General features: G+C 39.6%; 1 protein-coding gene across 1 annotated transcript in view; it reads left to right on the forward strand.

Moving 5' to 3' along the window:
* Positions 1-27,500, forward strand: part of spock1 (SPARC (osteonectin), cwcv and kazal like domains proteoglycan 1) — a 243,463-nt gene that overhangs the window by 196,627 nt on the left and 19,336 nt on the right. The window contains exons 5-7 of the mRNA XM_051650521.1: positions 4,265-4,379; positions 11,439-11,571; positions 19,921-20,035. Of these exons, the coding sequence (XP_051506481.1) occupies positions 4,265-4,379; positions 11,439-11,571; positions 19,921-20,035 (363 nt within the window). The remainder of the gene's footprint in view (positions 1-4,264; positions 4,380-11,438; positions 11,572-19,920; positions 20,036-27,500) is intronic.

The following is a 27,500-nucleotide window of genomic DNA, read 5'->3' on the forward strand; positions in this document are numbered from 1 at the left end:
ACGCTGAGATTTTTATTTATTTTTGTTAACGATAAGGAAGACTAAATGAAAAAGATGCATCATGACAATAATCAAACATACTGTTGATGAAAATATGACAAAAAAAATAATACTGCAAGATAATAACAATTTATTAAATCTGTTTTTATTGTTATTATTTTTTTAAGAAAGAAAACTCAGAATCAGAATGAGCTTTATTGCCAAGTATGCTTACACACACAAGGAATTTGTCATGTTGACAGAAGCTTCCAGTGCAAAGAGAATGTAACCATATACAGTATGCATACATACAAACATATACATTTAAACATATACACATATAGTGACATAAGAAAAAAAACATATACAATAGTGCAATAATGTTGTTCAAATATTTTATATACTGATATACAGTTATGTGCAGGTGATGTAATGAATTGAAGAATAGGTAGGATATGTTAAAGAATATAAATGAAATATGGATATAAGTAGGAATGGATGGACTGAATATTGCACATGGTTGTATTGACCAAAGGAAAGTATTTGGGGGCAGTTTTAACTGTTCATGAGGTGGATGGCCTGAGAGAAAAACTGTTACTGTGAACTTCAGGAGCTTGACAGAGGGATTTGTGTACAGGGAGAAGAGAAGTGGGGAGAGCACACATCTCTGGACCAGTGCTGATTGTACATGTGCTGGAGGTTAATTTTCCCATTCTCACTAGCTGCTGCCCATCAGAAAGCTGGTGATCCATAATTTAGTCCATAGGAGAGTGGGGTTGATGGTATTAAAAGCTGAACTGAAGTCAACAAATAGTATCCTTGGATAAGTCCCTGGTCTGTCTAGATGTTGAAGTATGTAATGCAGTCCCATACTGACTGCATCATCCACAGAGCTGTTTGCTCGATAAGCAAATTGAACGGGATCCAGAAAGTGTTCAGTGAAGTCCTTCAGGTGGGTCAACACCAGTCTCTCAAATGACTTCATGACCACAGACATCAGAGCGACTGGTCTGTAGTCATTGAGTCCTGTGATTTTGGGTTTCTTTGGGACAGGGATGATTGTGGAGCATTTGAAGAAGCAGGGAACTTCATACTGCTCCAGTGATCTGTTAAAGATCTGTGTGAAGATGGGGACCAGCTGGTCAGCACAGGATTTTAGACACATGGGTGAAACACCGTATGGGCCCTGTGCTTTTCTTGTTTTCTGTTTCCGGAAGACCCTGCACACATCCTCTTCACAGATCTTAAGTGCAGGTTGAGTAGCAGGAGAGGGGAGGAGGGGGGTTGCAGGAGGTGTTGATGTTTGTGTGCTGTGAAAGTTGGAGCAGGTGTGGGGTGTGTGACTGGGCTTTTCAAATCTACAGTAAAACACATTCAGGTCATCAGTCAGTTGTTGGTTCCCTACAGTGTTGGGGGATGGTGTCTTGTAGTTGGTAAAGTCTTTCAGGCCTCTCCACACTGATGCAGGTTCATTAGCTGAAAACTGGTTATTCAGCTTTTCAGAATAGCTTCTTTTATTCACACTAATCTCCTTTGTCAGTCTGTTTTTGGCCTGATTGTACAATATTTTATCCCCACTTCTGTAAACATCCTCTTTGGCCTGACAAAGCTGCCTGAGTTTTGCTGTAAACCATGGTTTGTCATTGTTAAATGTTAAATAAGTCCTAGTAGGAGTGCACTTATCCTCACAGAAACTGATATATGATGTAACAGTATCTGTGAGCTCGTCCAGGTCTGTGGCTGCAGCTTCAAAAACACTCCAATCAGTGCAGTCAAAGCAGGCTTGTAGTTCCAGTTCTGCTTCATTGGTCCTCTCTTTACTGTCCTTACTACAGGTTTAGCTGATTTTAGACAGTGATCAGAGAGTCCCAAAGCTGCTCTAGGGACAGAGTGATATGCATCCTTTATTGTTGTGTAGCAATGATCCAGTGTATTTCTATCTCTGTTGGAGCATGTAATGTGCTGTTTGTATTTGGGAAGTTCACGTGTGAGATTTACCTTGTTAAAATCTCCAAGAATAATAATAAGTGAGTCTGGGTATTGTTGCTCCGTGTCTGTGATATGATCAGCGCTGCGCTCACACATGTGTGGAGGAATAAAAACACTCACAAGAATACACGAGGAAAACTCCCTCAACAATCGTCCAATCAAACAATCATCCATGCGATTATCTAAACAGCCAATCGTGTGGCAGCAGTGCAGTGCATAAAATCATGCAGATACAGGTCAGGAGCTTCAGTTAATGTTCACATCAACCATCAGAATGGGGAAAAAATATGATCTCAGTGATTTGGACCGTGGCATGATTGTTGATGCCAGATGGGCTGGTTTGAGTATTTCTGGGATTTTCACACACAACAGTCTCTAGAATTTTCTCAGAATGGTGCCAAAAGCATAAAACATCCAGTGAGCGGCAGTTCTGTGGACGGAAACGTCTTGTTGATGAGAGAGGTCAACAGAGAATGGCCAGACTGGTTCGAACTGACAAAGTCTATGATAACTCAGATAACCACTCTGTACAATTGTGTTGAGAAGAATATCATGTCTGAATGCTATTCTGAGATGTGGGTTGGAGCTGTTTTGGCAGCACGAGGGGGACCTACACAATATTAGACAGGTGGTTTTAATGTTGTGGCTGATCATTGTATATAGTTGCTATAAATACATTAAATTAACTTGTAACATACAGTATGCCAAAAACTTGTTGAACATCAGTTTTTTTATTGCAATTTGGTGCAGAACTTTTTTGAATGATGCATACCATTGGACAAAACAAAACAAAATATCTGTTATACCTGTTATTTCTTGGGATATTGATATATTTGGTCTAATAATTGAGGAGAAAAATTATGCTTTTGTTTTAAATAATTTGATGCTTTTGTTAAAATTATAAACTATAAACCACCCCAACTGCATGTCCCAGTAATTTTATGCCTTCTGGCCTCATTTAGATTCAAGCAAACATGTGTTTGTGTAAGTTCTTAATGTTTCCTGACAGAGATTAATGTCTCATCAGTTTTTTTAATGATCTTCATACACATAATTTCTCCTCATCCTCTTACTTCCTGAAAAGATAGCAGAGCAGGAGACTCTTCTTGTGTTTGGCAGGAAATGTTTACAATGAGCAATTCCTCAAAGTCAGTGCTGTGTGTGTGTGTGTGTGTGTGTGTGTGTGTGTGTGTGTGTGTGTGTGTGTGTGTGTGTGTGTGTGTGTGTGTGATGATAGAGCATTTGCCAGGAGACTGCAGCATTGTTTCTCTCTTGTGTGTGTTTCAGGGTAAAGCTCTCGACTTTTCCATCAGATTTTCTCTCTTTCTTTTATTCTGTGTGAATGAATCTCTACTGTCTGTGTTGCCTGGAGAGAAGAAACAGAAACACAAAAACATGCGCATAAAACTCAGATGTATGTGTTTAAGAGAGACAAAAACACAGATCAAAGATCACTTAAGTTTAAATGTGATGTAATAAAGCAGTAAGCCATGAGGCTGAGTGTTACTGTGATTTTACCAGAGTTAACTCCCAAAACTGTGGTAAAATCACTGTAAAACATGGTCAGGATTTAGAAAAAGCTATATATCACAACAGTCTTGTTTCTGACAGTAAAAAATCTTCTTCATAGACAAATTGATTATTAACGATAACTTATAAAAGTCCTTTTATAAAAACAGTCCTCCGAGGTTGTTAATCGATGGTATATGCTTCTGTTTAAGCCATCAGTCAACGTTATTTCAACTTCATTTAAAAAAAAATTGTGTTTAATTGTGGGATTACAGGTGAAGAACTACACTTCCCATAATCCTGAAGAGAAACAATCCACCAATCAGAGAGCTGCATCAAAAGAGCTCCGCCCACTCCCAAGTCACACTGTGAATTATGCAATCGAGTCGCTCTCCCGACACACTCCAAATGCTAATATATTTCTATATATCTAGTTATACTGCTGTAATCAACAACTTTAAATCCATTTTACATTTTTCCATCGTTTTTAATTTGATTACATCATTCGCAATGCTTCATGGGATTGTAGTTCGTACACAGTCTTGTACACCTTTATCTTTTTGTCCGATTTTGAAATACTTTTTTGCTTCTAATCAAAGTTTGTGATGTTGTGATTCACCTCGGGGCTTTTTGGATTGGTTCATGGCTTACAACTCTTTTATGAAAGATTTTATGAAATCACTATGTGAAAAATGTATGATGGCTGAAAACGTTGTGTGAGATCACAGGTGTTAGAAATGCTTTTTATAATATCAGACTAAATTCTCCATTTTTCTGTCTTTCTCAGGTCTGGACAGCACTAAAGATCCCTGTCTGAAGGTTCATTGTCCTCCTCACAAAGTGTGTGTGAGTCACGATTTCCAGACAGCCATCTGCACCAATCGCAAACCTGCACAGCACAGGTTAGACACACACATGACCTTCTGGTGTGTGCGTGTGTGTGTGTGTGTGTGTGTGTGTGTGTGTGTGTGTGTGTGTGTTTGAAAGATAGAATGGTAGCTGTAGGGGTGTTAATGATGAATCAACAATGACTGTTAGTAATTTGATCAATGAAACATGTTGATTTGAGCTAATAATCAAAAGTGTTTTGGTCACATATGTGCAGCTGGGGGGGAAACATTGCCCATAGATATCCAAAATTAACCGCTTTCAATAAAAAAATGTATGCAATAAAGTTTTGCAGTTGAAAAAAAAAAAAATAGAAAAAGCGTATGTTATAAACAAGATACACATAATACTCCATATACTTCGGATGCATTTTAATAAATAACTATTGGCCGATACCGATATTTTGCCACTTACCTTATTTTGGCTAATTGTGTTTTAACAATAAGTCATTTCCATTGAACATCATTTGGATCTGTTGAACACATGAAATGCCAAAATTTTAAAGAGAGCCACAATGAAAGATAAATTGAAGATAAAAAGATACAAAATAACTAAATATCATAGCATGATGCTTGATGTAAAAGAAAGGTTGTTTTATACTTCTAAAACATTTTTGCACTCCTGTTTTTGCAGTTCAAAACAAGAGAACTCACATATAATAGAACATCACAAATTCATATTATGCAAACATATTATGTTGGGCAATTCCACGGAAATGTCAACCACATCAATTAAAAATGCCCTGTTAAATTCTGTAGTGGTGTAATGAAGAATGGAAAATACCATCCAGACCGCTAGAGGGCGCCGCTTGTTTACACAATGCTGAATGAAGCCTTTCAAGATTTTGCAATTGATCAAGACCTTATTGCGATTTCAATCTTAACTCAATTAATCATGTAGCATTAATGGATACAATAACGATGTCTCAGAAGTCAACGTTTGCTGTTTTCAAAGCGTTTGGATGGCTGTACCTCATCATGTATAGGTAAGTGCCGCTTTCACAAGTGTCACGTCACAACGGTTTTTTTCTCATTAATGTGAGAACGAGAAAGAATACAAATTATATATTACATGTTTTTAGGAGTGCCAACCCTTCTACATTCTGTGGCTATGATTATTTCTGGATTGTGCATTTGAATTCAAAGTGTGATGATAATTAATTATAATTTTCATACCGATTTGCAGATGGTTTTAATTTGGACATTAATTGGCCCATAAATATCAGCGGCCAATACATCGGTGCATCCCTACCATATAATATTTTTTAAAAGTCTGTTATAAACAGGGTTCCCACAGGCATGAGTACATTTACATGCAGTCAGTAATTTGTCTTTTTAAAATGTCATGTAAATGCTTTAGTCCGAATGAAATCGTACCAGTCTGTTGTTTGCTAATTCGAACTAACAGACCTAGATTATGCAATTGTAGCTTGGCTTCGTCCAGCAGGTATACACATTAACCAGACCATTGTAGGCCTCGGCATTTTGCGTGTGCTCCGAAAATCAGAGGTGCCGTGCGACATGTATTAAACCCGGAAGTTAAAACGCAACACAAAGAAGAGAAGAAGGAAAGCAACTACAACACATACGTATGTCCCTGCGTTCCATACATGATAAATCAGCCTCCAAAGGGACCTTGGAAGGTAGAACAATCATGATAGAGGAGGGCGTGGCCGGGCTGTGAGTGTGTGCGCCAGGCGCTGAATCAGGTCAATCAGCCGGGAGAGGGATAAAGAGGAGCCGGGGACGCCAGTGAGAGAGAGAGAGAGACACGTGCCTGTGTTTGTCGTTATGTTTCAGTTCAGCATTTTATGTAAAATTAAAGTTCTGTTGATTGTTCACTCCGGTTCTCGCTTCCTCCTTGGTAGGGAAGGCAGAGTCTGCCACAAGGTCATGTGTGAACATGACCTTTTTAAAAATACTGGTAAATTCTGCTCTGCAATTTTCCTAAATGTGAAGATATATCATTACCTATAAATTTAATAGTTGATGGTCTGTGTGAACAGCACATTTGGTGCATTTACCAGTAAAGGCAACCCAACGATTTTCCTGTAATTCACCTGGCTGCATGTGTGAACGGGGCTATTGACTACGTTTACATGGTCACCAGAAAGCGGCTTATTGTGAGAAAGCAGTGTTCCCATTTGCATGCACTTTATAAGCACATTTTATACACGCGGCTCGGTCAGTAGGCAGCTTTCTTCACGGCAACGTAATTTCCCCATGACACTTGTGTAAATAACAAACATGGTATCCGAGGAAGACTTCACTATTTTATTCTTCGTTGTATCGCTTTTATGTCCAGATATTCCAGAGTTGTTGCTGTGTTTGTTTCCTTAACTTTCCATCGCGATATGCAGCGGAATAGCGCTGCAATAGTGGGGTTTCCCTCTTACATAAAACTCCGGGATTCCCCCAGTGTACAAGTGCATATAAGCGAACGTGAGGAACCATCAATATTTTACATTGGTGTGTATAAATGTACATGTAAAAGTATAGTTTATAGTGTATGTGCTTTTCCCACTGTAGTCCCAGAAATGTTAAATTCTTTCCGCTTTGTTGACTTGTTGTTGGGCTCCATCCTATGTCATTTTTTCTCCAGTCTGTTCCACGCACATGAGCACTCTTCAAAAACCTGTTAGAATGACGTTTATATGTCTACATGGCCACATGAAGCCGTGTTCTCCGGGAGAAACCTCAGTGTGTTAAACTGCTTTCTCTTAATCCCTTAAACGGCGTAAGGAAATGGGCGTTCTCGTTAACATGACGTTTCAGAATGCCACTTTCTGCAAAACCCCTGGAATAAATCACTTTCTTAAGTGCATGTAAATGTGGTCAGTGATGTGACTCTTATTATTTTTCTTTTGTCTGTATTCTGCCCATTGACTTATCCCCTGAGTAACGCCATAGTAACACCTATATCACCCAACAACCATCTTTGTATTAGCATCAAATGTCTTTCTTTAAAAACAAATACAAAAAACCTTTTTCATGATCTTGCATGGACTATTTTCACAAATTCTATCGTAAAATACAATAATATGGTAACAGATGCACACAATGGCCAGGGTTAGCATGCTAGCTTTAGCATTAGCGCCATGAATGCAGAATGTAAACATTACAAATTACACATTATCTACTGCATATTTCTTACTTTCAATGATCATTGAGTGGTTATAACAGCTTCTGTAACTGATATAATGTGGATTCCATTCATAGAATGAGGCAGAAAGTTGGATATTTATTGAATATGCAAGCAAATAACAGGTTTAGTGACAGATCAGTTCAAGTATACAGACAACAAACCTATAAAAATACCAGCGATCGCTAGGAAAATATACTCAAACCATATATTCTTAATCGTTTATTTATTGAAAAAATCTCTCATCAGTCTAAACGTTATTATTACTCTTCACTGTGTTTATGAGGATAATATCCTTATTAATTGAAGGTGCTACGTGAAGCAAAGCAGAGCTTTTATAGTTAGAACAATCCAGGAGCAAATGACGTCGTCATCATAAGCTCATTGATGCAAAATCAATGCATGAAGAATGTAAAAAATGCACATGGCTGTAAAGTTTTCCATGTTGTTGTGACTGTTGTGTGCGTCTCGCTGTTGAGAAGCTAGTTAGGAGTAATTAAATGTGCCAAGCTTCTTGCCATCTTATTAGCATTACCACTGGCAGAGGACAGTTATTCTATAAACATACAACCATTTTCAAACATTAGATAAGCATGTGTCCTTTGGTGTAAACAGCCTGTTCAAGAGTTTATGTGGCTAAATTACTTACGCCCCCTGAAAAATGCAAATAGCACGTCTCCCCTAGAAATAACCACATGCTGATCCGATTTCCTTTGGCATTATCAGTGCATTTGTCAATCTATCTTTGATGACCAACAGAGGAGCTCTAGCCACTTTATTTGATCATTAATTTACACCTTTAAATATTATGCTAAATAATGTATGAACACATGAAGAGTGGTACTAGATTACAGTATGCTCAACCAAATAACACACATTAATGAATTATGAGAAGGCCCACACAGAATCTACACACTTTTAAATTAGAGCTGAAACTGATGAAAATCGTTATTAAATAAGCCAAAATATTCAATAAATGAATGATATGTAGAAATGTGTCAATGACACGGGGAAAGCAGACTGGCACACATAAAACTAAACTATACATTGGCCTTAAGAGTTTAATCAAAACAAGATAGAAGGCATCGTGATCTTGCTCCTTCCCTTTTGGAACAGATTTATGTAGGGAGCGTGCATAAGATCCCTTAAAATGCTGTCTAGGTAGGCAGCTCACTAAGTTTTGTAACAGAGCTCTAATTGTGAGGTATTATGCTTAAAGGCTTAAAATCATTAAAGTGTAATTATGAAAAACAGACTCCCCTGCTGGTTGTATGAAATGATTTTTCGCAGTTATCTGATCTGAACACATTCAACACAGCAGTGTCATTTCCAGTGGCTCAGTATGGAGCTGATATTGCTATATGGACTTATAACACAATGAACTTTGAATCACAATGTTGTACTGTAATGTGCCATAATGTGCTGTAATATACTCCATTATACTGTATCCCACTGCAATATCCAGCAGTTCACTATATGAAGATAAAAGCACCAGCTTGGAAATTGCTCAAGACAAGCACTTAATGCTGACTTCAACATGAGAGAGAGACAGGCAGAGAGAGAGAGAGAGAGAGAGAGAGATTCTTCCCTATTCTCCCAGAATAATGTTGGTGATTTTGGGGAGAGAATTCAGCTTATTACACAGCTCTCTGGAATACTTGATTGTGATTGGTCAATCGTGGCATTCAGTGGTCAAATATTAATAATCTACCCCGGGGGCCTGGGTAGCTCAGTGGTAAAAAAAGACGCTGGCTACCACCCCTGGAGTTCGCTAGTTAGAATCCCAGAGTGTGCTGAGTGACTCCAGTCAGGTCTCCTAAGCAACCAAATTGGCCCGGTTGCTAGGGAGGATAGAGTCACATGGGGTAACCTCCTCGTGGTTGCTATAATGTGGTTCTCGCGCTCGGTGGGGCACGTGGTGAGTTGTGCGCGATTGCCGCGGTGGATGGTGTGAAGCCTCCACATGCGCTAGGTCTCCGCAGTACCGCGCTCAACAATCCACGTGATAAGATGTGTGGATTGACGGTCTCAGACGCGGAGGCAACTAAGATTCATCCTCCGCCACCCGGATTGAGGCAAATCACTACGCCACCATGAGGATTTAAAAGCACACTGGGAATTGGGCATTCCAAATTGGGTGAAAAGGGGGAAAAATCCCCCCCAAAATAAATAAATAATCTACCCCCTCAGATTGGTGTCGGGGGTCCTGATCACTGGTCAAACATTATTTTGGGATAGTAACAGAATAACTATTTTTATTATTATTATTATTATTATTATTATTATTATTATTATTATTATTTTGGTCAAGTCAAAGTTATTTAAAAAATCAAGTTTAAAGTGTTTTAATTTAAAAAACAGCAACTCATGTTCCTTTTAGCTTTATGTCACTTTCTGATGAATAAAAAAAAAAGAGTATTTATGAAGTGTTTCAAAAGGTACAATGAAATATAAAAAAGGACGTGTTTGCAAAAACATACGATAAAACTTGCATGCTTTCTTTCAGTTTTCACTTTTGTCCTAAATAATGAAAAGTTACTCTTTTTGACACTTTCAAAAGTTACTTTATGTGTTACAAAAATATATACAATGAAGTATTTTAATTAATTTTATTGTAAATAATTAATTTCAGTGTGTTGTATTTTAATCATATGGACACCAGAAATAATAATAATAATAATAATAATTAATAATACTTTAATATACTGTATATATATATATATATATATATATATATATATATATATATATATATATATATATATATAAAAAATTGATACTGAGAAATATTTAAAGAATTGCTCACCCACAAAAAATAAAAAAAAATAAAATAGGTTTGTATTTACTCATCCTCAAGTCAGATAAAAGCACCATAAGAGTACTACATATATTTTTTTATATAATTTATTGTGTCTGTCCATTCAAAACATTTCTCATTACATTGTACATTTCATTTATATTACTTTCAATAGACACATTATGTATATATATATATATATATATATATATATATACTGTATACTTATCTACTGTAAGTAATTACAAGTGAATTCCAAACAAAAATGCATACACTATAAATAAATACACTATACATAAGTATTCGATGTCATTCATGCACTATATATGAAGTCTTTTGAAGCCATATGATAGTGTTGTGTGAGGAACAGAATGAAATTTAAGTCTTAATTCACTGACAATCTTCCTATTCGCTGATTCGAATGTAGCGCGCATGTGACAACGTCATTGTTTACATACACACCTGACACCATATAAGGAGAAGGCAGCGGATAAAAAGAAATTACTCACAAAACGTACAAAAAGAAAACGTTCTTGCGTGTATTTGTCACCACGGCAAATTGAATGAGTTAAAATAAAAATGACTGTGTAGTGTGTCAAAAATAAAAACAGGCTGTCTGTCAACTTCAAGTGTAGACAGCTCTGTTGAGTATAACGGGAGCGATTTTTGACACGTTGCGACACATGCATCCTGTATAGATGCAGTGTAAATATTCTCTATTTTGATATGATTGAAATATAAACACCAAACAACCAACAAGCATATAGGATGTGTTTATCAAATCTGTGTCACTCCCACTTTACAGAAGTGTTTTGAGTGATTGTTACTTATCTATTCAAGTCATTCTGTGACCCGCTAGAGAGAGATCATGTGTGTTTGTGTCCCCTTGAGATGAACACACTGATGTGTAATGCTATTTGTGAGATATTGACATTTCGAGTGTGAACAAGAGTGACATTATAGAAGTCTTTTGTCACTCTCTTTATCTCCTGAGAGAGTGTGTGTGTGTGTGTGTGTGTGTGTTGTGTATGTGTGTGTGTTATCAGATAAGCTGTCATGTGTTGTAATATCAAACAGATGAAATAAATGCTGATTTGTGACACCTCCTACTCATCTTCTCTCTCCCTCTCTGTAGCATTAAACCCAGGAAAGGAAGTCTTCCACATAAGCGCTGGATGGGAACTATGAATCATGGGAAATGTAGGCCATGTCCTGTAGTTCACTCCAGTCTGGTGTGTGGCTCTGACGGACACACGTACTCATCAAATGTGAGATATATTCACTACAGTAACTACACCAGATCAGTGATTATTTAAATTCAGTAAACAATCTGATACAGTTGCGAGGAAAACGTTTTCGTACTAAATCTTTCAGTGCTAAACTGAGTCCATTTGACATCACAGTTACTTCAAGTATACCAATTAGAAACCCGCATAGAGGAGAGATCCATTATGGTTCGCAATTGGTGTGACAGCAATCCGACCTGATTTCTGGAAGTGAACTGCTATTGATGACATATAATTTTATTTGTATAATGATGCCCTGCGAGCAGAATGGCAAATGCATTTTTCGTTGCTGCTTTTCTCTGTAGAAATTGCCTTTGGTGAGCTGCTCACATTTTTCTGTTGCATTCAACTATTTTTATCTATTGCAATGCATCCGTGGCAGATAAACACAAGTGCAGTTACTGTATATGTGTGTAAACTTTTGGTAGTAAAACCAAAAGGAATAAAACATGAGAAAGCTTGATTTGCATTTCCTGAAGATATAGAGTTAAAGTTTTAAGTAAATTTAGGGTTTAGTCTTTGGTTCTGTAAATGTAATCCTGTTGTCATGTAGGTCTGTGCGATAGGACAAATTTCATGCGTAGTGGTGAGTAATTTTGCTCATCTACCTGCCACTGTGACGGGCGACCTGTAAAACGTTCGGAGTGACACATAATAAGAAATGTTGTTAGACACAAAGACACTCGCTTGAAGAAACACTTTATTATATTTTGAAGAACAGACGAAAGAAAAGCTGTCGATGCATGTCTGATTCACTGTTTGGTCAGAGGTTCAATGTTGTCTCGTGGAACACACACATATAAAGAGTTTTCACTTTCTTTTCTGTTTCAGATATATATATATATATATTAGGACTGTCAATTGATTTACATTTTTAATCAAATTAATTACATGGTATGCCGAATTAATCACAATTAATCACATACATAAATATTTGCTGAGAAAGCCTCTCAAATAACAATCATTTAATATATAATGATTAAATTATTATAAATAGTTATATTTAAATAATTATAAATAATATATATATATATATATATATATATATATATATATATATATATATATATATATATATATATATATTAGACAAAAATAATAATACAGATAATTAAAATGCATTACATTATTTTGGCACACAAGTAAAGCATTAAAAAAGACAAAACAAAAAGTGGCTTTAGAATACAATACATTGTTTCCAAATGATTGAACATAAACATAATCATTGGCCTATAGTTCATAGCAATCCGTTTTGCAATTGAATTCGTCAATCTGACCGAGATTTATTATAAGGGCTTGTTTAAGGACGCTTCAATATACACCTGCATCAGACGGACACTTCTGGAGTGTGATGGTGTTAAAGTCTGAACTGAAGTCAACAAATAGTATCCTTGGATAAGTCCCTGGTCTGTCTAGATGTTGAAGTATGTAATGCAGTCCCATACTGACTGCATCATCCACAGACCTGTTTGCTCGATAGGCAAACTGCAGGGGATTCTGGAAGGGTTCAGTGACGTCCTTCAGGTGAGTCAACACCAGTCTCTCAAATGACTTCATGACCACAGACATCAGAGCGACTGGTCTGTAGTCATTGAGTCCTGTGATTTTGGGTTTCTTTGGGACAGGGATGATTGTGGAGCATTTGAAGCAGCAGGGAACTTCACACTGCTCCAGTGATCTGTTGAAGATCTGTGTGAAGATGGGGACCAGCTGGTCAGCACAGGATTTTAGACACATGGGTGAAACACCATATGGACCCTGTGCTTTTCTTGTCTTCTGTTTCCAGAAGACCCGGCACACATCCTCTTCACAGATCTTAAGTGCAGGTTGAGTAGCAGGAGAGGGGAGGAGGGTGGTTGCAGGAGGTGTTGATGTTTGTGTGCTGTGAAGGTCGGAGCAGGTGTGGGGTGTGTGACTGGGCTTTTCAGATCTACAGTAAAACACATTCAGGTCATCAGTCAGTTGTTGATTCCCTACAGTGTTGGGGGATGGTGTCTTGTAGTTGGTAAAGTCTTTCAGGCCTCTCCACACTGATGCAGGGTCGTTAGCTGAGAACTGGTTATTCAGCTTTTCAGAATAGCTTCTTTTATCCACACTAATCTCCTTTGTCAGTCTGTTTTTGGCCTGATTGTACAAGATTTTATCCCCAATTCTGTAAACATCCTCTTTGGCCTGACGAAGCTGCCTGAGTTTTGCTGTAAACCATGGTTTGTCGTTGTTGTATGTTAAATAAATCCTAGTAGGAATGCACATATCCTCACAGAAACTGATATATGATGTACCAGTATCTGTGAGCTCATCCAGGTCTGTGGCTGCAGCTTCAAAAACACTCCAGTCAGTGCAGTCAAAGCAGGCTTGTAGTTTCCGCTCTGATTCATTGGTCCTCTCTTTACAGTCCTTACTACAGGTTTAGCTGATTTTAGTTTCTGCCTATAGATCGGAAGAAGATGAACCAGACAGTGATCAGAGAGTCCCAAAGCTGCTCTAGGGACAGAGCGATATCCATCCTTTATTGTTGTGTAGCGGTGATGCAGTGTATTTCTATCTCTGTTGGAGCATGTAATGTGCTGTCTGTATTTTGGGAAGTTCACATGTGAGATTTGCCTTGTTAAAATCTCCAAGAATAATAATAAGTGAGTCTGGGTATTGTAGCTCTGTGTCTGTGATGTGATCAGTCAACTGTTGCAGCGCTGCGCTCACACACACGTGTGGAGGAATATAAACACTCACAAGAATACATGAGGAAAACTCCCTCAACTATCATCCAATCAAACAATCATCCATGTGAATATATAATCAGGCAATCGTGTGGCAGCAGTGCAGTGCATAAAATCATGCAGATGCAGGTTAGGAGCTTCAGTTAATGCTCACATCAACCATCAGATTGCTTTATTTTATTTTTTAAATAAAAATATTGTGAAAATTTTTTTTGCATATCGCCCAGCCCTGTTGTCATGACACTGAGCACACGGTTTGTTTCTATCGGCTGTTTAAGAGAATTAACACAAATAGTGTCTGGTAAAGACAGCTAAAAGTAGTTAAAATACACACTGCAGACAAGACCAATCACATGCAAATATTACAATGAAATCATCCCTACTGTCGGTTATATTTTTAAATACTATAAGGCGAATTCACTAAACGTTTGCGTTTGGTATTTTAGTTCAGAAATCGGCATCTTTGCGAACCACCCGTAATCTAAATTGTGATGCATCTTGAGTATTTCAGTTAAGTCATATTCATTCCATTCTGCATAAACACGCCACCTTTCTATGTAAATTAGACTCATTTTTAGGGTGTTTTCACACTTAGTTTGTCCCCCCCCCCCCCATAACTACCTGTAAAAAATTACATTTAAAAATAAAACATTTGTTTGCAAAAAAAACAGCAACTAACTGCAACTATAACATGCACTACAACACAAACGTATACTAGTTTTTGTATTTTTTGTACTTTCTTGTGTCTTTCAGTTTTCAGTAACTTTTGCATTCCTTTCCGTATATGCAATAATTTAGCTTTTGTTATTATTATTATTGTGTGTTGTTAAATCTCCCCCATCACCCATATATTATTCAACACTCTTCAAAAATAAATAAGTTAATAATTGCATATAAACATAAACACACTTCTGTATATATACATTGTTGAAAATTATTTCCAAATATAGAATGAATACACATTTACAGTACGTAAACACACTGGGCCTCTTTCAAGAAACTTTAGTAAATTTGCGAGTAAATTCGGAGTAATTTTCAGTTAAATGGACCTTTCTGGCAGATTCACAAACGCTTCATACTCCCCAGATTTGTTAGTAAAGCGTGTGTATGTTAGTGCACTCCAAACACAATTTATCATAATCCATGCCCATATAAGGAAGGCACCAGACTCGCTAGTAAATTCATTTAACATCTAAGCGGACAAACACAATAGCGTCTCAAAGAAAGTGAGGACTTACTGTCATCGCATGTTTTTGTTGTCATATGACACTCTTTTCTGAATCAAACAGTTCAGGAAGTCAATAAAAATGGTTTGACATGAGTGTGAAAAAAATAACCATTTACCTTCTCTGGTTCAGTTCGCAGTGCATCGCCAGCATCATTTAAATCTCAGTGATATACTTGCAACTGGAAGAATCTTCAGAGAAATTAATAGAATTCCTGAAGATCTTTGACCTAAACACTGTAAGATATTACAGATTTGTAAGCTATATGCTATATTAGCATTGACCATATGTTATCAACTGAACGCGATTTACCGATGCCTATAATAAATTATATGACACCTAAATTGTAGAGCTCATATCAAATAAAAAAAAAAAAACTGTCTAGCCAGTCACGTTATGGAATGGAAAAATGATAAGCAAAAAAAAAAAAAAAAAAAAAAAAAAATATATATATATATATATATATATATATATATATATATATATATATATATATACTTTGAAAAAATAAATGCAAGCAACAAACAAAGCTTTTTTTGTGCTTTTTTTGTGCTTTTTTTTTCAATTGTGATTTTTAAGGTTAATTTCACTCATTTAATTATTAGTTATTTTTTTCATTGCTTATTTAATTTCACTTCTATCAAAATGTAGTCATGACAGTTTGCCTGAAAAAACACAAAACGTTCGGATGTCTTACGCACGATTTACACGTGATCGGGAGCAGGTGTACATTTTGTCCGTACCAACTAACGTTTTGAAAATACGCAAACTTTATGAATCCGAGAATTTACGTCAGAACGGCTTTACGAACGATTTACACAACAATTCATATATTCGCAAGCACTGATAAAAGAGACGCTTGCTGATGTGGTTCCATCTATATGACTGTTCACACAACGGAGTGTGGAATGTTGGTGACTTCGTGCATTCAGCGCACGCGGCTTGCTGTACATAGCGGAAGGGGCAGAGTTACCGGCAGCAATGGTGATCTGGCAAAACAATTGTAAATAATGGAGCCTATGACAACTAGAGAAACTTCTATGAAGACAGCACCTTACAAAAGTGAGTTAAACGCTTTATCATCGTACCATTCTGTGTGAATTTGCAGCCTGATCTCACATAAAAATCGGCAAGTGTGTGCCGATTTTTCTCTAGCCGAAATCGGTATACGTTGACCAAATTTGAAAACACTGCCTCCAGAGACTAAAGAGGTAAGTGTTCTAGAGCATATAAACAAATATGACATCCATTTATAACCAGGAGAGGTCGCCAGAAGCCAGTTGTAATAATAATTGTTTTCAGCTGAACGGGGTGTAAAACAGTGAAGAGAAATGCTTATTTTATTGTTTATACAAATGTGATTACTTCCTCATTTGATTGGGGATTGAACTGTGGTTTCCCATGCAACTGATGCAACACGCTACCAATCGTGCCATGGGGGAAAATAACTGTTGTTGAGCCGTTCCAAATATGTCCGATGGGAGATAGGGCATGTCAGTGAGTCGGCATACTGTTGCTGATCCAAGGGTACCGGAACTTACGGAAACAGCATGCCGACTTCCCGTGTGATCATGTTGGAATATGTATATTATTGAGATGTAAGTGTTGAACTGAGGGTGGACAGCATGCTAAAACGAGCGGCAACACAACGCTTGCGTTTGAAATGTCACTTCCATCAGCTGTTAAACGGCGAATGCTTCCGTGAAGTAAAAAAACATTAAGTGTTCCATTTGGGACGATATTACACTTTGAAAATTCATACACTACATGGCTGAGTGGATAGTGCATTTTGTAAGTGCATAGTGTATAGTGTGTCATTTGGGACACAGCTTTGAACTGATGAGTTATTGGTTTGAATCGGAGTGTTTGAATCAAACAGAGAACTGTTCTTAAAGGGTCATGAAACAGTCCACATTCAAATCAAGTCTGCCTCTCAACCATTTTGAAAAATTTAACTCAACTGGGCTTGGACAATCAGTGTAAATCGTGTCTCAACCTAACCACATTTCTCAAAACGCTCACGTTAATAAATGCGTGCTGCGTGAACATTTAAAAGGTGATGCCTTTGAAAGCCTGTCCTGTCCCTCTGTCAGCAGCGCGGGGGGTGGACTTGCATCACAATACTATCAACTCTCTAAACTGACTGATTGAGAGTTTGAAGCGCTGGTCACATGCATGCCATGGCAAAGACACTAACAAACCTGCGGTGTTCACTTGTCGAAGGGCAAAGGCCACGCCTACTCATGAATGATATCGAGAACACCAGTGATGTAGATTTGCTGGAAAGCTAAATCCGGTACATCACGACCTGTGACGTTGACTCGATGTTCATTTCAAACCCAGAAGACGAAATTGCCCAAAAAATCCCTAAATTAACCCTTTTCTTCTCTGCCCTTGTGTGCAAGACATTTATATCAATTGCTATGCTAACCATTAGCATGCGGTACCAACCTCAGCCACCAGGTGCCACTATTAGTAAGCATGAAATCTTATGCTTACAAATCAAATCCCTTTATTGTCACTCAACCATATACACAAGTGCAACAGTGGGTGAAAGTCTTGGGTGTGGTTCCAAGCAGCATAGCAGTATGACAATTGCAATAAACATCTGATTTACACATAACACAATTTACACATCTGTTACACAACACAATATACACCTAATAATATACAATATACAGTATACACAAAATAAGAAGACTGTATACAATAAAAATACCATACAACATTTTAGAGAAAAATAAATTTTAGAGGAATAAAAATAGAGATTTGTTTTTTGTAAGACGGCACTAAGACACCTAAAAATAAATAAATAAATAAATGTCACCTAGTAAAAAATAAATGTCACAGTGCGGTTTGGGGCTTCCATAATAAATTGTACTTTTGTTAAAAATATCAATGTAACGTAGTACAAATAATTATTGCAGGGTGCTTTTTACAAAAGTAGTAAAATATCTATTAATGGAATCATTAAACTGGAATACCAACACACTCTCACGGCAAAATCGTCAGGATTCGTACGGCTTGTCTAAATTTGGCTAATTTGTATGATATCGTGCGACTGCACTCGTTTGAATTCTTACGACTTCCACTACAGCCAATGACGTCGCTGGACATCGTTTCCATTTAATACGGGACAATTACTTGCTTCTGTCACACAACAGCTTCCTATCATGTTTACACACTCTACTGATTGGTTAAGTTTAGATAAGGAGTTTGGGTAAGGGCATAATATTAATAAGTATGTCCTTAACGCCTCATGCGCGAAACAAACGCTTCCGCATTATACAGCCGGCCATTTGCATGTGATGAAGTCATACGAGTTTATGCGAACAACATCGTGCAAGACCATACGAAATAGCCAACTCGTAAATTATGTATGAATTCTCATGAGATTGGGTTGGAAATACATTTGGAATCAATGTGAGCACAGGTACAATCCATTGTGGTCATGCATTATAATAGTGATACAGTAATCTCTACAATTAGTTATATAGACAGTACAGAGGATATTTAATTCTTGTTTAGTCACTGCTAACAAAACTCCTGAATAAAAAGTTAAAACGCTGATACAGAAATATTTTATATTGATGAATATCACCAGGGTTAACTGTACCTCTCTCCCTCTGATCTAATGGTGCTATTAAAGTGTGTTCGAAGGGTCTTAAATTCTCATTAGTGTTTCATTTGTGTGTGTGTTTCTCTGTTATTCTCTTGATCTCTTTCTCACTGACACCCTCTCTTTCTCTTAGAGACATAAATTGGACATTTTCCAATGTGGTATAAATGCATCTGTAAATTGTGTTTGTGTACAGATGTTATTCAGATATTGTGTATATATATATATATTTTATGCCCTTTTCTCCCAATTCGGAATGCCCAATTCCCACTACTTAGTAGGTCCTCGTGGTGGCGCGGTTACTTACCTCAATCCGGGTGGTGGAGGACAAGTCTCAGTTGCCTCTGCTTCTGAGACCATCAATCTGCGCATCTTATCATGTGACTCGTTGTGCATGACACCGCGGAGACTCACAGCATGTGGAGGCTCATGCTACTCTCCGCGATCCACACACAACTTACCACGCGCCCCATTGAGAGCGAGAACCCCTAATCACGACCACGAGGAGGTTACCCCATGTGACTCTACCCTCCCTAGCAACTGGGCCAATTTGGTTGCTTAGGAGACCTTGCTGGAGTCACTCAGCACACCCTGAATTCAAACTCACGACTCCGAGGGTGGTAATCAGCGTCAATACTCACTGAGCTACCCGGGCCCAAGATGTTGTGTATATTAACAGATGCTTTGAATATATTATTATATTTGTTTCAGTCACTGAACTGCCGTCTTTACTGGACAAATAATGAAATCCTCTCTGTTTTCTCAACAGTGTAAACTTGATTTCCAAGCGTGTATCTCTGGTAAGAGTATCTCAGTGAAGTGTGAGGGTCCCTGTCCCTGCCTGCCTGCACAGGAAGTCATCAAACCACACAGAGGGACACACGGTGAGTCATTTCCTGTTTGTTAGGACCTTTAGAAGACTTGTCACTGTCTCAACTGAACCTGGATTAAACCTGGAGAGATCACATTCAGAATGAAAAGTAGAGATTTGTTCACACTTCACATAAATGTGATTTATTTTAGACTCTTTGCACTTTGATTTTAAAGGTCAGTTTTTTCAGACTGTGTAGTCAATCTGCTTGTGTCTTTCATGACATGTTGTTGCGATACTGAACTGAGGTGAATCAAACAACATAAGTGACGGAGACATTACAGTATTTTATGCATTTAAATAGGGGTGTTCCTGTAACTTCGGGCACTTTTTGCACTTTGGATTTCTAGTATGTAGCATCACAGGAGATTTATGTCATTTTTGTGTCATTTCCAGCACATCTCAGATTCTGTATTGTGTTTAATAGATTTAAGTGCTGTCTATCAAAATTATATCCTTTACCTAAATGGTACAAAACTTGGTGACTTTTCCCTCACTAGCTATCTGAACATGCAAAAAAAAATCTGGACTCGAATCAATAACTCTAAAAGGTCATAAAAAATAAATTAAAAAAAAAGCAACACTTGTGATGTTCCGGGTCATTTTTGACCCGCCATAGGAAATGAATGGGAAATACTAAAAAACTGAGATTTTTTTTTTTTAAATAAATCAGACACAATGCAGAACACAACCACACATAAATGAAGGGGTGAGACTATAAAACATCCACAATGCAGAAAACAAACACACACACACACACACAAACACATACACACATACAGGTTTTTTTGATTATATTAGTGATCTCTCATTGACTTCAATTGATTTCATATCAGGCTAATGATATTTTCTATTCCCAAACTCAACCCCTAAACCTAACCCTCACCTTCACACAAATATGTGCATATGACTAGATTTGAAGATCAACATCATCTGACCAATTTAAGAGTTTTTGTTTTTACAGATGAGGACATTTGGCCCTCACAGGTGTAGACAAACCTCTCTATATATACCAAACGTACCACACAGGTTGAAGTCTGAGTCTGACCCCTGTGTGACAAAGTTTATGCTAGAATTTTATGCCCAGGTAACAAAATAATAACTCTGTCTTTTCTTTGTAACACAATCAGATTTTACTGTAACACCATGGTCAGGTTTGACAGCATATTAGAGCATCATTGCAAAATCTGAAAATCTGAAAAAATGCTACAATCTGACAAATAATATTTTTTTTTATATATAATGTCTAAATATATATCCAATGCATAACTTGTGATAATATCTAGAAATTACATTACATCTTCTTCTAGCATTTCTTCGTGACCGCAACAGCTCAAATGTGTGTGTTGCCACCTTGTGGACCCACTAATTCATGCAAATAACTCCAGGCACATGCACAGTCTGCGTGTCCAAAGATGCGTGGTTAGAGAAATCGGGCTGCACGGGTTTAGTGCTCAGGCGCTCTGCTAATGACGAGATATGCATCACGCCTCATGCGTCTGAGTGAAGCATACTTTGGGCTTTAGATGTTTTTCTTGAGAAAAAGACACTAGTAATCTCACATGTGTCTTCTCAAGTGTTTCAGAAGAGATCTCAACAATAGTCGCATTCACACATACAGCCTTTTCCAGAAAATTACCTACAATTTCCAGTTTAGAGGTCATGTGTGAACACGACCCTTTTGAAAATACTGGTAAATTTTGCTCTAGCAATTTTTGTGTAATTTCCTTATGGATGGCATGTGTGAACAGCATATTTGATACATTTACCAGTAAAAGCAACCCAGCGATTTTCCTGTAATTTACCTGGTTGAATGTGTGAACAGGGCTGTAACGATGGCTGGAAAGGTGATGACAGGCAGACGAAGACGAGGTGATGTGAAGAACCCAAGTGCATTTTATTACAAATGTGGAATCCAAAAGCCTTAAATCAAACGTGAAACAAAACGGACATAAACAACTAGACTTGACTTGACCATACCTGAACAGGAACTAAACTTTAAAAAAAAGACATGAAAACAAGAACAAAAAACATAAATGTGACATATCCCTCCCACTAGGGGCGGCTCCCGACGCCCCAAAACATAAACACAAAGTTCACTTTGAAGGAGCTGTGGTGACTTGACCATGATGTGGGACCCTGGCTCAGCGACCATGACGTGGGACCCTGGCTCGGCGACCATGACGTGGGACGCTGGCTCGGCGACCATGACGTGGGACCCTGGCTCGGCGACCATGACGTGGGACCCTGGCTCGGCGACCATGACGTTGGACGCTGGCTCGGCGATCATGACGTGGGACCCTGGCTCGGCGACCATGACGTGGGACCCTGGCTCGGCGACCATGACGTGGGACGCTGGCTCGGCGACCATGACGTGGGACCCTGGCTCGTGACCATGACGTGGGACCCTGGCTCGGGACCATGACGTGGGACCCTGGCTCGGCGACCATGACGTGGGACGCTGGATCAGCGACCATGACGTGGGACCCTGGCTCGGCGACCATGACGTTGGACGCTGACTCGGCGACCATGATGTGGGACCCTGGCTCGGCGACCATGACGTGGGACGCTGGCTCGGCGACCATGACGTGGGACCCTGGCTCGGCGACCATGACGTTGGACGCTGGATCGGCGACCATGACGTGGGACCCTGGCTCGGCGACCATGACGTTGGACGCTGACTCGGCAACCATGACGTGGGACCCTGGCTCGGCGACCATGACGTGGGACCCTGGCTCGGCGACCATGACGTGGGACCCTGGCTCGGCGAACATGACGTGGGACCCTGGCTCGGCGACCATGACGTGGGACGCTGGCTCGGCGACCATGACGTGGGACCCTGGCTCGGCGACCATGACGTGGGACGCTGGATCGGCGACCATGACGTGGGACCCTGGCTCGGCGACCATGACGTTGGACGCTGACTCGGCGACCATGACATGGGACCCTGGCTCGGCGACCATGACGTTGGACGCTGGCTCGGCGACCATGACGTGGGACCCTGGCTCGGCGACCATGACGTGGGACGCTGGCTCGGCGACCATGACGTGGGACCCTGGCTCGTGACCATGACGTGGGACCCTGGCTCGGGACCATGACGTGGGACCCTGGCTCGGCGACCATGACGTGGGACGCTGGATCGGCGACCATGACGTGGGACCCTGGCTCGGCGACCATGACGTTGGACGCTGACTCGGCGACCATGACGTGGGACCCTGGCTCGGCGACCATGACGTGGGACGCTGGCTCGGTGACCATGACGTGGGACCCTGGCTCGGCGACCATGACGTTGGACGCTGGATCGGCGACCATGACGTGGGACCCTGGCTCGGCGACCATGACGTTGGACGCTGACTCGGCAACCATGACGTGGGACCCTGGCTCGGCGACCATGACGTGGGACCCTGGCTCGGCGACCATGACGTGGGACCCTGGCTCGGCGAACATGACGTGGGACCCTGGCTCGGCGACCATGACGTGGGACGCTGGCTCGGCGACCATGACGTGGGACCCTGGCTCGGCGACCATGACGTGGGACGCTGGATCGGCGACCATGACGTGGGACCCTGGCTCGGCGACCATGACGTTGGACGCTGACTCGGCGACCATGACGTGGGACCCTGGCTCGGCGACCATGACGTTGGACGCTGGCTCGGCGACCATGACGTGGGACCCTGGCTCGGCGACCATGACGTGGGACGCTGGCTCGGCGACCATGACGTGGGACGCTGGCTCGTGACCATGACGTGGGACCCTGGCTCGGGACCATGACGTGGGACGCTGGCTCGGCGACCATGACGTGGGACCCTGGCTCGGGACCATGACGTGGGACGCTGGCTCGGCGACCATGACGTGGGACTCTGGCTCGTTATCCGCCTCCCCCACAGTGAACGGTGAACCACTTATCAGTAGGGCAAGGTTGATATACTGAGTTAGGCTGTAGGAACTCCAACCATCAGGCATCAGGGATGACCTACATTTACACAAACACAATACCTGAACAGGAACTAAACTTAAAAAAAAAGAAATGAAAACAAGAACAAAACACATAAACGTGACAGGGGCTAATGTCTCAAATTGTGCCCAGATTTGCCCAAATACCATAGAGATCTCAGTATAAACTTAAACATTTCTCATCAAATTCTTCCAAAATCAAATGATCTGAGCTGATGCTGTCTATGCATTCATTTTATACAGTAGCTCTATACTCTTACTGGATGTCAACAATTGACTCACTTGTGTCTATTTATAGTTCTTGTAAAGAATTTTAGGCAAAACATCTGAAAATCTCTGGAAATGCCATTAAGTCTATTGAGACGTGAATAAGATACCTCTGAGTAATAATATCTTCCTGTGGGTGTGAATGACACATCAGGATATTTTAAGAGTTTGTATTGTGTGTGTGTGATTTAGATTCATGACCTCAAATGTGTTTGTTTTTATTTCCCAAAGGCTTCCCCGTTAGATCAGAGTCTCTCTCTCTCTCTCTCTATCTCTCTCTCTCTATCTCTCTGCCCCTGTCTCTCTCTCTCTCTCTGTCTCTCTCTCTCACTCTCTCTCTCTCTCTGCCCCTGTCTCTCTCTCTCTCTCCCTTTCTCTCTCGATAAGAGATGAAGGTTCACTCCAATAGAATGTTATGATGTCTTTATTTTAATGACTTCAGATTTCTGACACGATCTTTAGTTGGAAAAGTGCTGCATACATCAGAAAGCAATTACCTCAGAGAAAGAGACTGATAAGACAGTGTCATTTTTTTCATTTCCTCCCTTCGTTTATTATCTTTTGCCCTTTTCTTTCTCTCTCTGTTTTTGACCTGCTTTATTCAGATGAATCAATTATCTCTCAGTGTCAGTGGTTTCTTCAGTGTTTAGATGGAGAAAATCACTTATTTTAACTGCATATGTCTCTATTAAACCGAACGTGTAATCACATCATAGTTTAGACAGAGAGGTGCAAATGTCTCCTAATAGACAAACGATTTCAACGTTCATGCAGGTCACATAATTTGATGCCTGCATGCGCCAGCTGAGCAACTGCCATTGAGTTGATTGTGAATGCTGAATTAGCACTCGTTTTATAGATGTGAAAGAGGGATGTAGATGAGTCCCGCTTTGTTAGGATGAAAGGATGGATGGCAGGTGTTGGGGGAAGAGTGGAGGGAGAGAAATATGATCTGAAGAGAAAACAGAGAGAGATTTTTCACTCACAGCAGGAGAAAAATAGAGGGATCACCTGAGAGAAAACAGTGTCGAAAGATGAGAGAGGATGTGTGCTCATTATGTTTTGAAGAATCGTTTTCACACTTTGTATAACACACACACATGCACACACACACACGCACGCGCACACACACACACACACACACACACACACAAACACACTCATCTTTCTTCATTGGGCCTTAGAGGGAAAAAAAGCAATATGAACCTTTCAGAAGAAAATTACATCCACGGCTATTTGTGTGTCAGTGATCTTTTGTGTGTTTGTGTGTGTGTGTTTTAATGGTTTTATATGTTTCTGGGTCATTCTCACTTTGGAGTACATTTTTATATCCTCATCAAATATGTCTTAAAGGGACCCTAAAATGAAAGTTCTGTCGTCAGTTAGGGCTGGCTGATATATCGAATATTAACGATATAATCGACAATGTAAAATATTATTTAAATGTGCTTTCATTTGGGCATTAAGTTTCATAAAGAGTGCTTCAGTAGACTAATTTCACGATCCTTCAGGGCTGCACAGTTAAACAAAATAACATCAAAATGGAAATTCGGTCATATGTAATTATACAGATAAACATGGTCTGTGTGTGATTCAGGACAAACCGGTGAATCGCATGGCAGCGCTCTCAGATCAGTTCACGTGCATTGTGAAATCAAAGTAATGCAGGTTCAAGCATTCGCGCAATTCCAAACATTAGTAACAGTTATAAGTTATTATACAAATCTACAAACGCGGCACAGAATAACACAAAAGGAGGAGATGAATACACACTCTCACGGCGAAATCGTCAGGATTCGTACGGCTTGTCTAAATTTGGCTAATTTGTATGATATGGTGTGACTGCACTCGTTTGAATTCCAACGACTTCCACTACAGCCAATGACGTCGCTGGACATCGTTTCCATCTAATACGGGACAATTACTTGCTTCTGTCACACCAACAGCTTCCTATCATGTTTACACACTCTACTGATTGGTTAAGTTTAGATAAGGAGTTTGGGTAAGGGCATAATATTAATAAGTATGTCCTTAACGCCTCGTGCGCGGAACTCGCGCTTCCGCATTATACAGCCGGCCATTTGCATGTGATGAAGTCATACGAGTTTATGTGAACAACATCGTATGCGACCATACGAAATAGCCAACTCATAAATTATGTATGAATTCTCATGAGAACGGGTTGGAAATGCAAAATATTGTAAACTGTGTTGAGAGAAAAAAGCGCCTTGTGAATTTGAAGTAAATACGACAGAACTTTCGGTGTCAAAATAAAAGCCCTCAGGTGAAGATGAAGTATACAGGACAGAAATATATTACTTTTGTATAACACAAATCTAATAATCAGAATAATAATGATAATTCAGCGTTATATTTGACGAATAAACCTGACGCGTCCCACAGTAATTATATGCAATGTTCAACTGGGCTTTCAAAAATAAGTCAGTGAAGTAGCTTTGCACAGTAAAAACATTTAAAGGTAAAAAATGCTCTTTATTATGCTATTATGTATCATTGTTTATGAAATATAAATATAAAGTGCATATGAATTATTATATTTTTATTTAATGTCTTTAAAATATTGAATCTACTTGGCTACAATGGCTGTTTGGATTAGGGATGGGCATTTTGTTCATTTTGTCTACTCGAGTACTCATCAAGTACTTGAGGGGCAATGACATGTTCATAACTTTATATATAATAACATGTCTAAAAAACGTCTATAGCTGCTGCATTGTGTCTTGTTGTTCCAGTGTATTGTCTATTCATCATTATAGGCTGTTATAAAATAAAATGTTACAAAATGTACAAAAGATTCAAAATATAATGCATCATATTTTATCATTATGTGAAGATTCACTGCCCAGCTCGGAAAGAATGTGCACTATGCGCGTCTGTCTGTTCTTCCTTCAGGTTACCGTAGTAATCTTTCTAAGCGCACACCAGTTTTTTTAGTGACTGTCTGAACCATTTGGCTTATCAGGAGACGCCATAACCATCGTGTTTTTACTATGCATGTTAAGTTGAAGTTCAGTTTTGGAGACGCTGCATTCTGTTCCATTTAGCTGCGCTCTGTCAAAGTGTTTGAAACACTCGCCTGCTGTATATGCGCTGCTTCAGCGCGTTGAGTCCACTGCCATACTGCCTGTTGTGTGTGAGTGCGTGTGTAAGTGTGTGTGCATGCGTCCAAGTGTTCGCTCTTGTGGGGAAAGCCTCGATGCTCCGTATTGTGTTTGCTGTGATTCATGAAGCATTCC

This window comes from Myxocyprinus asiaticus, chromosome 22 (genome assembly GCF_019703515.2).
Source record: "Myxocyprinus asiaticus isolate MX2 ecotype Aquarium Trade chromosome 22, UBuf_Myxa_2, whole genome shotgun sequence".
NCBI lineage: Eukaryota > Metazoa > Chordata > Actinopteri > Cypriniformes > Catostomidae > Myxocyprinus > Myxocyprinus asiaticus.